Source organism: Acinonyx jubatus, chromosome B1, assembly GCF_027475565.1.
Source record: "Acinonyx jubatus isolate Ajub_Pintada_27869175 chromosome B1, VMU_Ajub_asm_v1.0, whole genome shotgun sequence".
Classification (NCBI taxonomy): Eukaryota; Metazoa; Chordata; class Mammalia; order Carnivora; family Felidae; genus Acinonyx; species Acinonyx jubatus.
This window is the reverse complement of record NC_069382.1, coordinates 108,779,836-108,796,402: the sequence shown is the minus strand read 5'-3', so window position 1 is coordinate 108,796,402 and position 16,567 is coordinate 108,779,836. Positions and strand designations below refer to the sequence as shown.

At 37.3% G+C, this 16,567-nt stretch overlaps 1 protein-coding gene across 2 annotated transcripts in view; it reads left to right on the top strand.

The window, feature by feature from the left end:
• Window positions 1-13,577: 13,577 nt before the first annotated feature.
• Window positions 13,578-16,567, top strand: part of AP1AR (adaptor related protein complex 1 associated regulatory protein) — a 39,327-nt gene continuing 36,337 nt past the window's right edge. For both annotated transcript variants that reach the window (XM_027062673.2, XM_027062669.2), the window contains exon 1: window positions 13,578-13,718. In XM_027062673.2, the coding sequence (XP_026918474.1) occupies window positions 13,636-13,718 (83 nt within the window). In that variant the 5' untranslated portion in view covers window positions 13,578-13,635. The remainder of the gene's footprint in view (window positions 13,719-16,567) is intronic.

The following is a 16,567-nucleotide window of genomic DNA, read 5'->3' as shown; positions in this document are numbered from 1 at the left end:
AAAAAACAGGTGTTGACGAGGATGACGAAAGGGGAACTCTCTTACCCTGTTGGTAGGAATGTAAACTAGTGCAGCCACTCTGGAAAACAGCATGGAGGTTCCTCAGAAAGTTAAAACTAAAACTACCTTATGATCCAGCAACTGCACTATTAGGTATTTACTGAAAGGATACAAAAATACTGATTTGAAGGGATACATGCACCCCGATAATAGAAAGAGCCCAAATATCCATTGACTGATGAATGGATAAAGAAGAAGTGGTATGGTGTGTGTGTGTGTGTGTGTGTGTGTGTGTGTGTGTGTGTAATGGAATATTACTCAGTCATAAAAGAGTAAAATCTTAACATTTGCAACTATGTGGATGGAGCCTGAGAATACTATGCTAAGCGAAATAAGTTAAGTCAAAGAAAGACAAATACCATATGATTTCACTCATATGTGGAATTTAAGAAACAAAACAAATGAATATGGGGGGAATAAAAGAGAGGCAAACCAGGAAACAGACTCTTAATTATAGAGAAGAAACTGAGGGTTACTGGAGGGGAGATGGGGGGGAGGGTGGGTAAATAGGTGATAGGTATTAAGGGGGTCACTTGTGATGAGCACTAGGTGTTGTATGTGATGAATCACTAAATTCTGCACATGAAACTAATATTACACTGTATGTTAGCTAACTGGAATTTAAATAAAAATTTGAAGAGGAAAAAAAAAAAGAAATCCTATTTGGGACCAAGTCATAATCTTGTCATATGTTGGCTTTGTGAACTTGGATGACACCTAATTCTTTTAACTTCAGCTTTCTCATCTGGTAATCTAACATAACTCATTGAGAATGAGAAGTTTTATTATAAAAAAAAAATGTCACCTGTGAGGGAGGGTCTAAAACAGGTTTTAACAAAGCCGTACAATTAAATAAAACCGAAAATCAATAGCTCCAAAACACCCATTTAAGTCTGCTCATTCTGCATGGCCTCATGTCTGTTATAGAATGTCTTCTATGCTGGAAAAACTTGTAGCACCTGGCCAGGGCCAAAGGTGGCCTTCATTACTGGCTATTAACTGATTTCTGTTTCTCCATGGCTTCTGAGTCAAAGTCTTAAGGGACAACAGCTATTTACCAACCAGTATGAAAACATTCCAGTATCTTAACAATAGTAAATGCCATAGTTGTGTGACTTTCTAGATAGTAGATATAGCAGATACCTTTACTTTGCTCTCACAATATTTTAGCTGTGTATTGGTTTATTTTCTTTCAACACTTGGAATATATTATTCCATGGTCTTCTGGATTTTATTACTGCTGTTGAGTAGTCTGCTGAGGGTCATCATTACCATAAATGTAATATGTTTCTTCTCTTGGGTTCTTTTATTAAAGTCTTTATGACTTGGGTTGATGTTTTTCAGTTTTGATATGATGTATCTAGATATAATTTTTTTTATTCTCTTGAGGAATTACATTTTCCAGATCTGAAGATTCATATCTCATCAAGTATTGCTACTACTTCAGGTATTATTTCTTTCAATATTTCCAAAATTATTCTCTCTTGCTTTTCCTTCTGGAACTCCTATTATACTTGCTTATTCCATATTCGTCTGTTAACCTCTCATATTTTCATCTTTATACTACATCTTGGGTCACTTTCTCAGAAATTTTTTACTAGTTCATAAGTTCTCTTTTTTGTCTTAAAAAATACTCATTTGTATCAAGTTCATATATGCAAATAGTTTAAAGTATCAAAGAAGCAACCGCTTTAATTTTTTCTACTGATTCCTTTAGTTATGACTTCCTCATCACTAAATAATATGGTTTTACTGCTAGTTCTTGATTTCTCAGATGTGGGTAGTATTTCTGTTATCTATTCCTATCTAAAACCACACCAAAACCTAGTGTCTTCAAACAATTTGTTATTTCTCAATATACTGTGAGGCAATAGGATGGTTTTTCTGCTTTGTATCAGTTAAGATGCTGGACAACCAGAGGGCCTTAAATAATGTCACTCACATAGCTGGAAGTTTGTCCTGACTGCCAGCTGGAAGTTTAGCTGACGTTGTCAGCCAGAACATTTTAGCTCTCTTCCACATGGTCTCTCTATGGCAGCTGGATTCTCAGAGTCAATTGTATGTATATATAATTATTTATATATATTATAAATATAATATATATAGTAATATATTATATATAAATAATATATGAAATATATTTTTTATTTATATAAATAATATATATTTATTTATTTATATTTATTTATATATCTATTTATTTATATAAATATTTATAAATAAATATTTATATATAAACATTTAATATTTAATTTTATATATTAATATATATTAATATATTATAATATAATTATATTTAATTATATTTAATAATTTAATTATATTTATATATTTATATATAATATATTTTTATATTTATATTTTATATATAATATATTTATATATTTATATATAATTTAATTATATTTAATAATTAATATATAATATAATTATAATATAATATATTATATAGATAATATATAATAATATATAATTAATATATATTTATATTTATATATAAATATAAATAAATATTTATATATATAAATAAATATTTATTTATATGAATAATATATATGTGTGTGTGTTATATATTATATATATAACACACACACCCATATATATATATTAGGACTGTTATGCCTTCTTAATTAATTTGCCTTCTTATCGTAATGAAACATCCCTCTGAAGAGGCTCAGAAAAAGTCTCCCCAAATTATGCTACTGTGACATGGAGATCATGTTGACCTAAAGGCAATCAAGTCCCATTGGCCTCACGAAAAGCTCTTTACCACTGCCTTATCTATAAAAAAGAAGTAAAAATGTCCCCATTTGTGGGGAAATTCTGCAATTATAAAGGAAACTTATATTGGAAAGGGGGCCTGTACCAGAAAGAGATCTATTACCAGAGATAATTTTTTACATAAGAAATGTATGTGCATAACAGGGCAAGATTTGTTTCCCAAACATCTCCTACTCTCACTTTCCTATGAATGGTCTTCCTTCCCTTTGTAGCCCCAGACCTCTACACCTTTCCTTAACTCAAGATGTTACAGAAACCTCAATTTCCTGGCTGCCTTTTGAATTTAATATCTTTTAAAGGCTCCCATACATATGTTATTAAACTTGTTTTTCTCTTGTTAATCTGTTTTATGTCATTTTAATTGTTAGACCAGTCACAGAACCTAGCAGGGTAGAAGAAAAATTTTTCCTCCCAACACCTTCTTATCCCTAGTAATTCTCCTTATATTGAAGTCTAATTTGTCAGATATTAATGTAATCACACAAGCTCTATGGTTAGTATTTGCATGGTTATATCATTTCTCATCCTTATTTTATTTTATTATTTTATTTTATTTTTATTTTTATTTTATTGAGAAAGTGTTAATGGAGGAGAGAGGCAGAGGGAGAGATGGGGAGAGAGAGAGAATGAGAATATCTTAAGCAGGCTCCACACTCACATAGAGCTTGATCATGACCTGAGCTGAAATCAAGAGTCAGATGCTCAACTGACTGAGTCACCCAGGTGCTCCTTTTCATCCTTACTTTTGTTTTAATATAGTTTTTTGATGTTTACTTATTTTTGAGAAAGATAGAGACAGAGTGTGAGTGGGGAAGGAGCAGAGAGATAGAGGAAGGCACAGAATCTGAAACAGGCTCCAGGCTCTGAGCTGTCAGCACAGAGCTGGATGCCGGGCTTGAACTCACTACCCGTGTGATCATGACCTGAGCCAAAGTTGGATGCTTGGCCTACTGAGTCACCCAGGTGCCCCTCATCCCTACTTTTAATCTGTTTTCATATTAAAAGTGCATCACTTGGGAATGACATATGGTGAAGCCTTTTTTTTTCTTTTTTTAATTAATAGTCTGAGAAAACAATCCCTAACTTTTAATTGTTGTGTTTAGCCCATTTAAAGTAATTATTTATCTGGTTGGTTTAAGTCTACCATCTTGTAATTTGTTTTTCATTTGTCCTATCAGTTCTTTCTTCCTTTTCTCTCTTACTGCACTCTTGGATTGAGTTGTCTATTTCCTTGTTTTTAATATTCCCTTTTACCTCTTCTTTAACTGTATAGCTGTATGTATTTGGGGTGTGTGTGTGTGTGTGTGTGTGTGTGCGCACGCCCTATTTATTGTGTCTTCTAGTGATTGCTCTAGGGCAGTGGTTCTCAACAGGGGAAAATATTGACTCCCAGGGGGACATTTGACAGTGTCAGAATAAATTTTTGGTTGTCACATTGGGAAAGGTGAGTGCAAATGGCATCTAGTGAGTAGAGGCTAAGGATGCTGTTAAACATCTTACAATGCACAAGCCAGGCCTCCATGAAAAAGATGATCTGGCCCAATATGCTGAGGTTAAGAAACGCTGCTTTAGGTATTATTGTATGCATTCTTCATTAACCACAGACTACCTTGAAATTATATTAAAACACTTCTCTATTAGTAGAAGAATGTTACAACTGTGTATTTCCGCTAACTTCTCCTTTCCTTTGTGTTACCTTTATTTCACTTCTCAGCTACAACTCCTAAAACACATTGTTATTTTTAATTTTTGCTTTATAAGGTCAACTGTCCTTTTATTTTTTTTAATGTTTGTTATATTTTTTTAAGTTTATTTATTTTGAGAGAGAGAAGAGAGAGGATCCCAAGCAGGCTCCACGCTGCCCCCATAGAGCCCAATGTGGAGATCAATCCCATGAACCATGAGATCATGAGCTGAGCCAAAGCCACGAGTTGGACGCTTTAACAGATTGAGCCACCCAGGTGCCCTAGCTGTCCTTTTAAAAACAAAACAACAAAAAAGTATATTTATCTACATTTCTACTGCTCTTTATTCTTTGTAAATCTGAGTATCCATTTGGTTTCATTTTCATGCACCTGATGAGCTTCCATTGGCCTTTTTTGTAGTAAAAATCTGTTGTAATGAAATCTCTCAGTGTTTATCAGAAAATGTCTTTATTTTGCTTTCATTTCTTTTTATTTTTTTTAAAATTTTTTTTAATGTTTATTTACTTTTGAGATAAAGAGAGACACAGTGGCATGAGAAGGGAGGGGCAGAGAGAGGGATACACAGAATCCAAAGCAGGCTCCAGGCTTTGAGCTGTCAGCACAAAGCCCAATGTGGGGCTCAAACTCACAGACCTTGAGATCATGACCGGAGCTGAAGTCAGACACTTAACCAACTGAGCCACCCAGGTCCCCTATTTTGCTTTCATTTCATTTTTCATTTCTGAAAATTATTCGCCCTAAATGTAGAATTCTAGGTTGACAGTTGTTTCCTTACTCCCTCCCTCCCTTCTTTCTTCCTTCCCTTTTCTTCCTTTCTTTTCATCCTTCCTCTTCTTTTCTTTTTTCTTTCTCTTTAAAAATATCATTCCACTGTGGCTTGCATTTGTCCTGAGAGATCAGATGGAGTTATTGTTCCCCCATATTTTTTTTACCTCGGATTTTTTTTTTTTTTAGAGATTTTTCTCTTTAATTTTCCACAATATAGGTATGATATGCCTAGGTGTAAATTCTTATTTATCCTTTTTAGGATTTGTTGAAATTTTTGGATCCATGTTTGAATTTCTTGTCAAATGTAAATAACTTTTGCTATTATTTGTTCTTCAAATGCTTTTTCTACCCAATTCTTTCTACCACTTTTGGAACTCAAGCACAAATATGTTGGACCACTTGATATTATTTCATAAGAAGATGACACTGGTATTTTTTCTCAATCCTTTTTCTCTCTGGATTAATTTCAACTGAACTGTTTTCAAATGTGCTAATCCTTTCTTCTATCAAACCTGCTGTTAAGCCCAATTGATACATTTTTGAAATTTCTGATATTGTATTTTTCAATACAATTTTAAGTTCCAAAATGTATTTGCTTCTTCTTGATGTTTCCATTTATCTCCTGAAATGCCATGTATCTATACCAATTATGTCCATATTTTCTTGTATATGTTTTCACATGTTTATAGTAGTTGTATTCATGTTCTCAACAAGGTCTAATAAATGGGTATTCTCCAGGTCTTTTATTATTAACTGTCCTTTCCTTGATTATGGCTCCCATTTTTCTGCTTATTTTCATGTCTGTTTTAAAAAATTAATTTATATTAAATGTGTGTAAAACAACAGTGAAAACTAATGTATAATTTTTGTTCCATTTTGATTATTCCCAGAGTACAAGGCTTTTCCTCAGCTAGGGTGAGAGTGATTATTCAGATTCTTCCAAGAGTCATGTTGAACACAGTCAAGCCATGTATATACTGAATATAAAGTTTTAACTCACCGGTAATTAGCCTTTGATTTTCTTAAAAAGTATTTGAACTGGAAGGGAGTTAGGTTACTTTCAGAAAATTTTGGCTCATCTTCAGATTCAATTTTAATAGGACCCAGAGTCCAAGCACTGCAAGGATGCAGAGAAATACACAGTTTGTCACAGTTTTCTAGTCTTTCTTCCATTGCTGCTTTCTTGGCAATATTTGGGTGTAAGTGGCATGTGGAGAGAGGGCTGCAAAGGTAATTTATTTTCAGATCTGGAGCTTATTATGGTTATCTATTGCTTCATCACACATTACCCCAAATTTAACAGTTTAAACATTTGAAATGAAGATATTTGAGTTGAAACAAAACAGTAATATTTGAATGTTTGTTTGGGGTGGGGAGGGGCAGAGAGAGGGAAAGAGACCAAGCAGGCACCATGCTCAGCACAGAGCCCAACATGGGGTTTAATTCCACAACCATGAGATTATGACCTGAGCTAAAGTCAAGAGGCAGACACTTAACAAACTGAGCCACCCAGGTGCCCCACAATAATTGAAACAAAAAATATTTTATTATGTGGATCTGGCTGGAAGTAACCTCAAGAATTATCTTGAGGTGTTTCCAATCACAGGCCTATTGGTTGATATCAACTGTTGGTATCACTTGGGATGACCCAGACCATCTCCACACACCATGTCATATATGGACTTCAGACACTGCACTCACAGCTGCAAAATCATGGGTCCTAAAAGGACCAGACAGAACTGTATCACTTTTATGACTTAGTCTCAAAACTCACATATTATTTCCACTATTGTTGCAAACTTGATGAAATTCAAGAGGGATCATGGACACTACCACTTGATGGGAGAATGTCATCAGATGCGTCAGATTTCTTCCAGATTCTGGTATCTCTCACAAACCCACACTGCTGCCTAAACCTTGGTTGGTTTCTCCTCATTACCATCTTTGCTGGACCAATTCTTCAACTGTCCATATTTAGCCCAGGTATCTACTCCCAAGTAGGAAGCTGCTGAAGCTTTTTGTTCATGTATGAACATCTCATTTCTCTGAAAATTAGTTCATCTAGGCTTTCTTCTATTTGTTGTTCCTTGCTGACTTCATAAAAAAATGAGTTTAATTTTGTTGAAGTCTGTTACCACATGCCTTTCGTGTCCTATATTTTAACTAGAAGCAGAAATCTCTTCATTCATGTTTAATTTCAATGTCTTTATTTTTTATTTCAAGTAGTTGTTTTAATCAACCATCCTTTCATATTTCCTTGTTTTCTTTTTTATGACATTAACTATTTTAAACATGCTAGGGGTGCCTAGGTGACTCAGTCAGTTAAGCATCGACTTGGGCTCAGGTCATGATCTGACAGTTTGTGGGTTTGAGCCCCGCTTCGGACTCTGTGCTGATAGCTCAGAGCCTGGAGCCTGCTTCAGATTCTGTGTCTCCCTCTCTCTCAGCCCCTCCCCTGCTTGCACTTCTTTCTCTCAAAAATGAATAAACATTAAAATAAAATTTTTAACATGCTTATAGCATGATTGCTTTTTATATTTAGTGTATTAAATTCATGGTTTTGTTTTTCTCTGCTATTCCATGTGTCTGCTTTGTGCCATAGTAGTTCATTTGTAATTTGTGATTGCAAGCTCATTTTCAATGTGGTTTTATATCTATGGAAATCCTGTGAAATTTAGATGGAAAGCATGTATGTCTTTTCCCTTCCCCTAGTGAATGTTTTTGCTTTGCAAGAAATATCAAGAGTATCAATGCCTCAAAACTACTTTTTATGTTAATTTCTTAGCCTGGGGTTCCAAGACTGAGGTTACTGTAAATCCCAATTTCTTAATAGAAGAAGAGCCATTTTTTTTCCTAACCCAGCTTTCATCAATATTAACAAACTTGCTTTTTATCTCCTACCCTTCCTAGCCCTACTTTCTGATGGTAGAACTGGACTCAGCAGAATACCTTTCTCTTTTGTTGGCAGGTTCTATGTTGAGATCTTCCAATAAGGGTCCTGAGGAGACAGTGCAAGACTCAAAAAGGCAACTTAATTCTGTTTTTGCTATTTTGTTCTCTATGTAATGGCAAGTGGATCAGCAGGAAGGAGTCCTGGCAGTGGTTACCACAGTGGCACAGCCCTCCTACTCCAGTGGTAAGTGCCCCCCAGTCCATAGAGGTGGGTTCACTCACAGGCAGACACCTTCCATCTAGCTTCTCCATTACCAGAGGAGCAGGGCAGGTTTCTATGGCATCCACAGTCTTCTCCGAGGTCTGAATGTGCACTTTGTAGGGCTGTCCTCTAAATGGCTAAATTCCTCTTCTGTTCATTTTCCCTCAGTCCTAGGGGTGATGGCTGCTCCCAGCAGTACCTACATCTGTTAGAACTTGGTTTCCTTCTAGCATTAACCACCATTTATCTGTTTAATAATTTCTCATGTTCCCTGTTCAAGTTACGAGTTCAGTTTCTGACCAGGCAAGAGAGATCTGAAACAAATTCTGCCAATTGGAAACACTCCATATTAATTATATAACCGTTCTTATTAGTTCCTCTCTTTGTGAAATGTAAATGTAGGGTGAGCAAAAAAGGAAGCAAATTACTTGGTGTATACTGTAGTCAGTGACACTGACCAACTAATGAAGCTCATCGCACATCCAAAAGTCAGAAGGAATGGGACACTGGTGATTGAGCCATAAGTTAAGTAATTTCCCCTTGACTTTCCCTTTTATCTTCAAGTGTACCCTTGCACACCTTCATTCTTGGAAAATCACTTAAATGTTCAATTTAGTTATACAAATGTAAAGTAAAAGACCATTACAGAAATAAAAACATTTGAGAGCAGTGATTTTTAAGGAGCTAATTCACTCTGTATAACAATGCAAAGGTTGTTTGTATTATAGGCAGAGTTGGTTCACTTGGACTGTTTTTTTATAGGAATGTTTGTTTTTTAAGTATGAAATTAAGCTGTGATGTGCCTACAAAGTGTTACTTATCATTATGGAAATATGCTCTTTGTTGAGCCATTATTGAGCACTAAGGAGCTGTAACCAGATTTAGTACACCTACATTTTCACTTCATAATGTACAGAAATAATGTACAAAAGAACTAGGCAATGCTGGATCAAGTTAAACCTGGACTGGACTATTCTTTCACATATTATTATTTAAAATCGAATATATAGGACTTTAGGACCCATAATGATACCAGATTATTGTATTATGAGACCGTTCTATTTATGTTCCTAAGGCAAATACTCCTAATTGGTAGGGAGTAAGTTCTCCCCATAAGCCAGTGAATGGCCTTATTTTCAGTCATCCTGAAAAGATGCAGATCATGGGACAGAAAGGCCTAGGAGATGGAAAACACGTTCCTCTATGTAGGCCACAATATCCTGGAGCCTTACTTCAAGCAATGGTGTGGAGTACATTTAAGTGCAGGTCTAAGAGGCAGAATTTTGAAAACCCTAGTGTTTTTCACAAGATGCCAGGGATATAGATACAAAGGAAAAACTTGTTGAAGAAAATCTCCTTCAATCTGTATAACAATAACAGCTAATATTTATATTATATTTAGGGTATTATAGTATGGCATATAATGTACATTGCAAAAAGTATAGTGTAATCATATTATATATACTAAGCTCTTAACATTATACTAAGCACTTGCTTTTAATATTCTACTAAGCACTCGATTAAATGCTTAATCACTTAGGGGCACCTGGGTGGCTCAGTCACTTAACGTGTCTGATTCTTGATTTCGGCTCAGGTCATGATCTCACAGTTCTTGAGATCAAGCTCCGTGTTAGGTATGCACTGGCAGCATGGAGCCTGCCTGGGATTCTCTGTTTCCCTCTCCCTCTCTGCCTGCCCCCTACCACTTGTGCTCTCTCTCTCTCAAAATAAATATTTTTTTAAACGCTTAAATAATTTATACTGACAACAAACCCATGAGGTAAACTTAAGTGTCTCATTATCTACATTTTATAGCCATCTTATCTGGTATCCTGTGTAAATTTTGGTAATCTAAACTCTGTTCCAGTGAATTGAAAGAATGGATTTATGTCCATGTTTGGACCACTATGGTAACAGAGAGCACAGAATGCTCCCCTAACCCCCAGAGAAACATGACTGTAGCAGCTGATCTCAAAAAAGCAAAAAGCAATTAATAGCCAATAGAGGAATTCTGAGCAAAGAGATTCATATTTGAAACTTCACAATCCAGACGACAACTAGAGGTACAGATTGTATCCTGATCGACTGCAGTTTCCATGAGAAAAACTTCTTCCTTTGACTTCAGAATAAACCACTAGAGAGAAAGGAACTTTGCAAGGGATGAGAAAGGAGAAAAGTCCTGCTAGCGGGAAGGTGCGTAGATGGCGTCTCTAGCAAGCTGATATTAAGTGGCCATCACTGTAGATAATTTGTGTGTCTCTTACTGGTACATTGACTAGTCTGCTGGGCAAACTGCCATTTAAATGATTTCTCTAGCTGTGATAATTAAGCATAAAAATCCTACCAGAATATACTTGACTATTGTCTTTATTGATTCCATAACCATTCTCAAATGCAGGTTTGGAGATGCAATATTGTGCCACGGCAGAAACACAACAAGACTTGTGCTCAACTCATTTTATTGGAATCCACCTACATTAAAATCCTCATCACTTTCTAAATGTCTGCATTTGTTATCAAACTTAACCAAATTGGCTATTAATTCATCCTTCCTGCTGATAGGCCAGATTAAAAAAATTTTTTTCTCCAATTACAGATGTTTCAAATTATCATTTAAAAAAACTGAAAAAAATACAAGGAAAAAAATCTCCCAAATCCACAATCTTGCTAACATTGTTATTTACCAATTTTTATTTTCCCCTAGGAATATATGTAAGAAAGAATGTATATATGTATTTGAAAACATATGTGTTTTGTTTTAAATATGATTTGGAACACACTATATACATAGTTTTCTATCCTGATTTTTTTCATACATCAGCAGCATTTTGCCATGCTATTAAAGCTTTTTCAAAAAGTATTTCACATGGTTATGGAATAAGACCATACCAGCAAATTTAACCATCCTTCAATTGTTGAGCATTTACTTTCTTTCTGGCTCTTGACAAATATTTCCAAATGATTTTTCAGAACGAATTTCACTGTCCCCCATTCAGGACAATACTACTTCACTGTACCCTTTCAAAAACTGAACATTTTTATTAGGAAATTTTTGTCAACCTGACAAGTGAACAGTGACTTTCCTTTGTGTTTTAATTTGTATTTTTTTAGATTAGTGAAGCCCATTTTTTAATGTTTTAATCATTTGCACTGACTCTGAGGATCGTTCATATCCTTAACTGAGTCCAGATCTACTTTTAATAGAGGTTTATAAAATGTCTATAGTTGCATTAATTGTGGTGTCACATGCAGTTGTAAAAAAATAATATAGAGAAATCACTACATGTATCCTTTACCCAGTTTTCCTCAATGGTAATATCCTGCAAAACTATAACACAATATCACAAACAGGATACTCACATTGACACAACCAAGATACAGGCTTTCCATCACCACAAGAATCCATTCTCTACTCCCTGATCCCTGGCAACCATGCAATCTGTTCTCTGTTTCTTTAATTTTGTCATTTCTAGAATTATACAATATGTAAGCTTTTGATACTGGCATTTCAATTCAGAATAATCTTCTGCAGATTCACTTAATATGTGTGTGTGTCAATAGTATGTTCCTTTTTGTTGCTGAGTAGTGTCCATAGCTTTCTTTAAACATTTATAGTTGAATTTTAAAGATTATTTCACTAATAAATTTGCTTGATTGTGGGGACTGAAAGAGGGATAGAAAGTATGGTTGCTATTCAATAAGTCATTCAGTCATTCCACCAATATTCACTGATTGCAAACTAATAAGCCAAACATATCCTTTATGCACTTGGTTACAAAAAACGACCAAGACCCAAATAAAGTCAAAATTATTTAAGAGGCACTTCTAAAACTGAAACCTAGGTCGGTCTAGATTTCAGGAAACAAGAAAACGAATAGCTCAGAAACGATTTTTTCATTAGTAACAATTTTCCAAAACGTAACAATTTTCCTAGATTAAATTACAACAGGCTAAAAATAGACATAGTTTTAAAAAAGCACTTTATGCAATGGACTGGGAGTTTACTAATCCACGCCTCAGATGCGATTTTAAGGCCCAAATCAAAAACCAAGTTGTACAGGAACACTTGAGAATGCAGACCAAGTCGCGTCAGAGTAGCTATCTCTTCGCATCTACTACAGAACCCAGCAGCACGCTTGGAGTGGCAAGGCGTGGATTGATGTCCCTGAAAAACCATAGCCCTTGAACTTATTTCCTCTGGACCACTACCACCTCTCCGAAACGATCTGAAATTCTGATTTTAAACAAAACAAAAAGAGGCCGGTAGGGCACCATTAAAAAGTTTCTCTACAATATTGACAGTACGGAGATAGACACGCAAACTAGAGACCAGAAAAGAAAAAAATTCCTGGTGCATTCAAAACTATTTCACTCAGTCCCCTGACTCTATTTGCCACTTATGGTGCAATATTAACTAAACCTAAGCACACAACACACAGAGAAGTGCCCCTTCTCATACCCGATGACTTCTGGCCTTGGGCTCTAGGTAAGCCGCTCACAAGGCTTTGGTACAAAGTTCAAAGGCTGAGCCTTGACGGTTGCGACGCGCGGAGACGCTCGGGACCCAGACGCGGGAAACGCAAGGAGAAAAGGAGACTTCTAGTTAGGTCAAGGTCCAACAAAACAAACATCCACACCCAGGAATTGAACTAGCTCCAAGGCAGAGGCTGCAGACGCGGGAGCTTGTGGAAGTGACGTAAGAACCGGTGGCCGGAGGAGGCGGGGCCGCAGAGGGAGGGCACCCTATTGGGGCCCGGGAGAGGGCGGGGGTGTGGCAGCGTCGGCGGCGAGGCGCTGGCCTGGGTGCTCGGGAAGGCGGGGTCTGGGTGCGCGACTCGCGGGGACTGGCTTCCTCCAGCGGCTGGAGGCGGTCACTTGTGCTAGGCTGAGGTCCTGAGGCGAGCGAGGGGCCATGCGGACAGCGAGGGAGTCCAGATCGCGCAGCCCGGCACTCTTCCCTCGAGCGGCAGCGACTCGGTGGCTGCTGGAGTAACCGCTGCCTTTGTTCCGAGCGCCTGTCCCAGTCTCTCACGCCGTTGCGCGCCGGCCGGCCCGCCCTTGGTCCCCGAAGCCTCATTCGGCTCGTGCCGCGCGGATGCGGCTGCCGGGCCTGAGTGTGGGCTTTGAGCGGGAGGAGGAGGAGCGGCGGCGCCTGGGCGGCATGCGATGGGGAACTGCTGCTGGACGCAGTGCTTCGGGATCCTCCGCAAGGAAGCGGGGCGGCTGCAACGTGTAGGAGGCGGTGGAGGGTAAGCCCGCTGGGGGAAGGGCCGAGCTCCCACTGGCTCCTCCCATTCTGCCCCTTGCGGGGAACCCCCTTCACTGTCTCCGTTTCCACCCTCCCCCTATGTCTTGAAGTAGGCCGGGAGCCCCTCAGCCCGGCGTCGAACGGGCTGTCGTAGTGGAGGCCCTGGTCGAGAGGTGTCCCCCAGGGAAAAAGCTAGAGAAGGGGGCGGGTGTCGCTCTTGCCGCCTCCAGCAAGACTCCCAGCAGGCGCGATGTCACGCGGGGAAGGAGTCGTGGTAGGCGTCTTCTCTGGGAAGCTATGGGGTACTCTCTACGAATGGGCAGTAGAACAGGCTTCACAACAACCCGGACACACCCTACGTTGAGTTTGGGCTGATGCCAAGGGTAATAGCTCTGTATTTGATCCTCCCTTTGGCTGTGACAGAGCCGCTGAGAATCTGGCTCCAGAAAGTTGATATCTCAGAGGGATTGTTAGTAGAAGTCATTTGGATGCTGTACGTAGTAAAATAAGGTTCCAGACATTGAGTAACTCTTTGACATGTACAAAGACTTGCCGAATTGCTGGGTTCCCAATAGGCATTCGGATTCTTGGTACTGATAACAAGAGGAGCAGTGTGTGGCTTTTCCGTATTAATTCTTTCGGTTATTTCCAGAGGAATGCTACACCCTGATTGCTACCTATGAACTCTGGAATACTGAGGAAATCACAGTCCTTCTGAACCTCACGTCTCTTGATTAAAACTGGCATATGCATAGGTTTTTCTACTCACGCCATCCATGGAATACTAGAATTTCATTATTCCATTTTTGTGTTTTTATTTCTTACGGTGTTGGAAAAAAATTAGAACAAACTCCTTTGAAGTTGGCTTTGTTGTTGTTAAATGTTTCCCAGAAATTCAAACTTAGAATAGAAAATATGAACCAAGACGCTTTATGTAAGGAATAAGACTTTTTGCACTTTATGGAACAGATTGCTAAATTTTCAGTCTCTGTCTCATTGAACCAACATTATTAGGTAATAGGGTGTTCTGAATACACGAACGGGAAGCCACATGATTTATAATTTGGATCTTTTGGCGATGGAGATCTTATTTATATATGATTCACTCATTGGTTCGTCAGGTGCATATTCTTTGTGTTCATTGCATCACCTCACTGATACATAGTAGCCAAGGTTGTGCACTAAGTAGTCTGAATGGAAAGGTTAGGATTTAAAGATTTTGTGCCTAGTTTAGTATCTTGGTTTCCCTGACTTAAGGGCTATTACTGTCAGAAGGGAACATGACAGCTGTTTTTATCATGTCAGACATAATCCTGTAATGTACTCCTAATTTTTGTGTGCAAGTGCACCAATATAGTTAAATATGCTTAACTAGGTTTGAGTAAGGACTGAAAGCCACAAAATCTCTGGCTTTGTTAATATTCTGTTTGTATTTGTGTTGTGGTGTGTTAAAGTCTAATTGTAGAAATAGGGTCTTATGATCTAATTGGGTAAGCAGAAATCATTTGTATTTGATTTTGGACTACACTGTGGTGTCTGGAGTTTTTGTTTTGATCTTTCATTATGATTTTACAAACTAATTATGTTTTCCTTAGAGTGTAGCATTAAAATTGTAGATTTTACTCCCCAAGCACCTAAGCTTGGCAGCATAGGGAAGGGGATGGGGGAAATCAGTGAAATCAGTGTGTTAATTGTTGGTTGATATGCCATAAAAACATAATGGTTTGATCTGTTTTCCTCTGTTATGGGCAAAACTCCTTGAACAAGCAAGTCCTATTGAAGGAATGAACTTCTGTGGGTGTGGACACTGTCATCTAAAACCATATAATGGTGATATCAATACTTTTTCTATCAATCCATAAACGTAGATTTGGACAAGACAGTTCCCTTATTTGAATATACTGATAACTTATTGTTTTACATTAATTTTCACATTGTTTTAGAAGCTTCTAGTAAGCATGCAGAGACAAGTGGATGTAGCTAATTGTTATTTAGAGAATAAAGTTGCACTTTGCCTCTCGTTTTAGTTGCTTTTTTTTAATCCCCTGGTAATTCTGATTTTCTTTTTGGTATAGGTTTAGATAATTAACTAATAGTTCATCTGAAGATGAAAAATTTAGAGAGTGATCACAAAAACTTGATTTAATTTATATTTGTCACTGTAGTTGTCATAGGTAGGAAAAAACTGGGCTTTCTTAGACTGTTTTAAGCTGGACATCACAAGGATGCTTTATGACCTAGGGCCTTAGCCTCATAGATTCCCCAAGGGTATCTCAAAGTCCGATCATTCAGTATTCATTATCCAGTTTCAAAACCAGAATACCACTGATTTTGTTTATAAAATATTAGGGAATTCTAGTATTTTATATTCTAAGATATCTGTCAACTAGTCAAAATATTAATATCAGCGTTAAGATATGTCATAAATATTGCTACTAATAAAATTATTTGGTGATTAAAGCAGAGGGAGTAAAATATCTTTAAGGAATAAAATTTAGACATCTTAATGAGTCACCCTTTTTCACTGTAGGAAGTTTTGCCCACCAACACATTCCAGAGGGCTCCACCTGCTGGTCAATTCTTGAGCAGTACTGGAAATCTTTTTTGTATGTACTTTTAGTGTTAGTTTCTTTCTCAAACTGAAGATCCAGTTATGTTTTGTTGTGTTATATTTTAATTACCATTTTTATCTTGCCATATATTTCCGCACAGTGGTTCCAGTTAAGATGTACAATAGGTTTTTTTAAAACTATTTTTTAAAGTGTATTTATTTATTTTGAGAGAGAGTGAGAGAGAGTGCATGCACAAGCAGGGGAGGGGCAGAGAGGCAGAGAGAGAGAATCCCAGGCA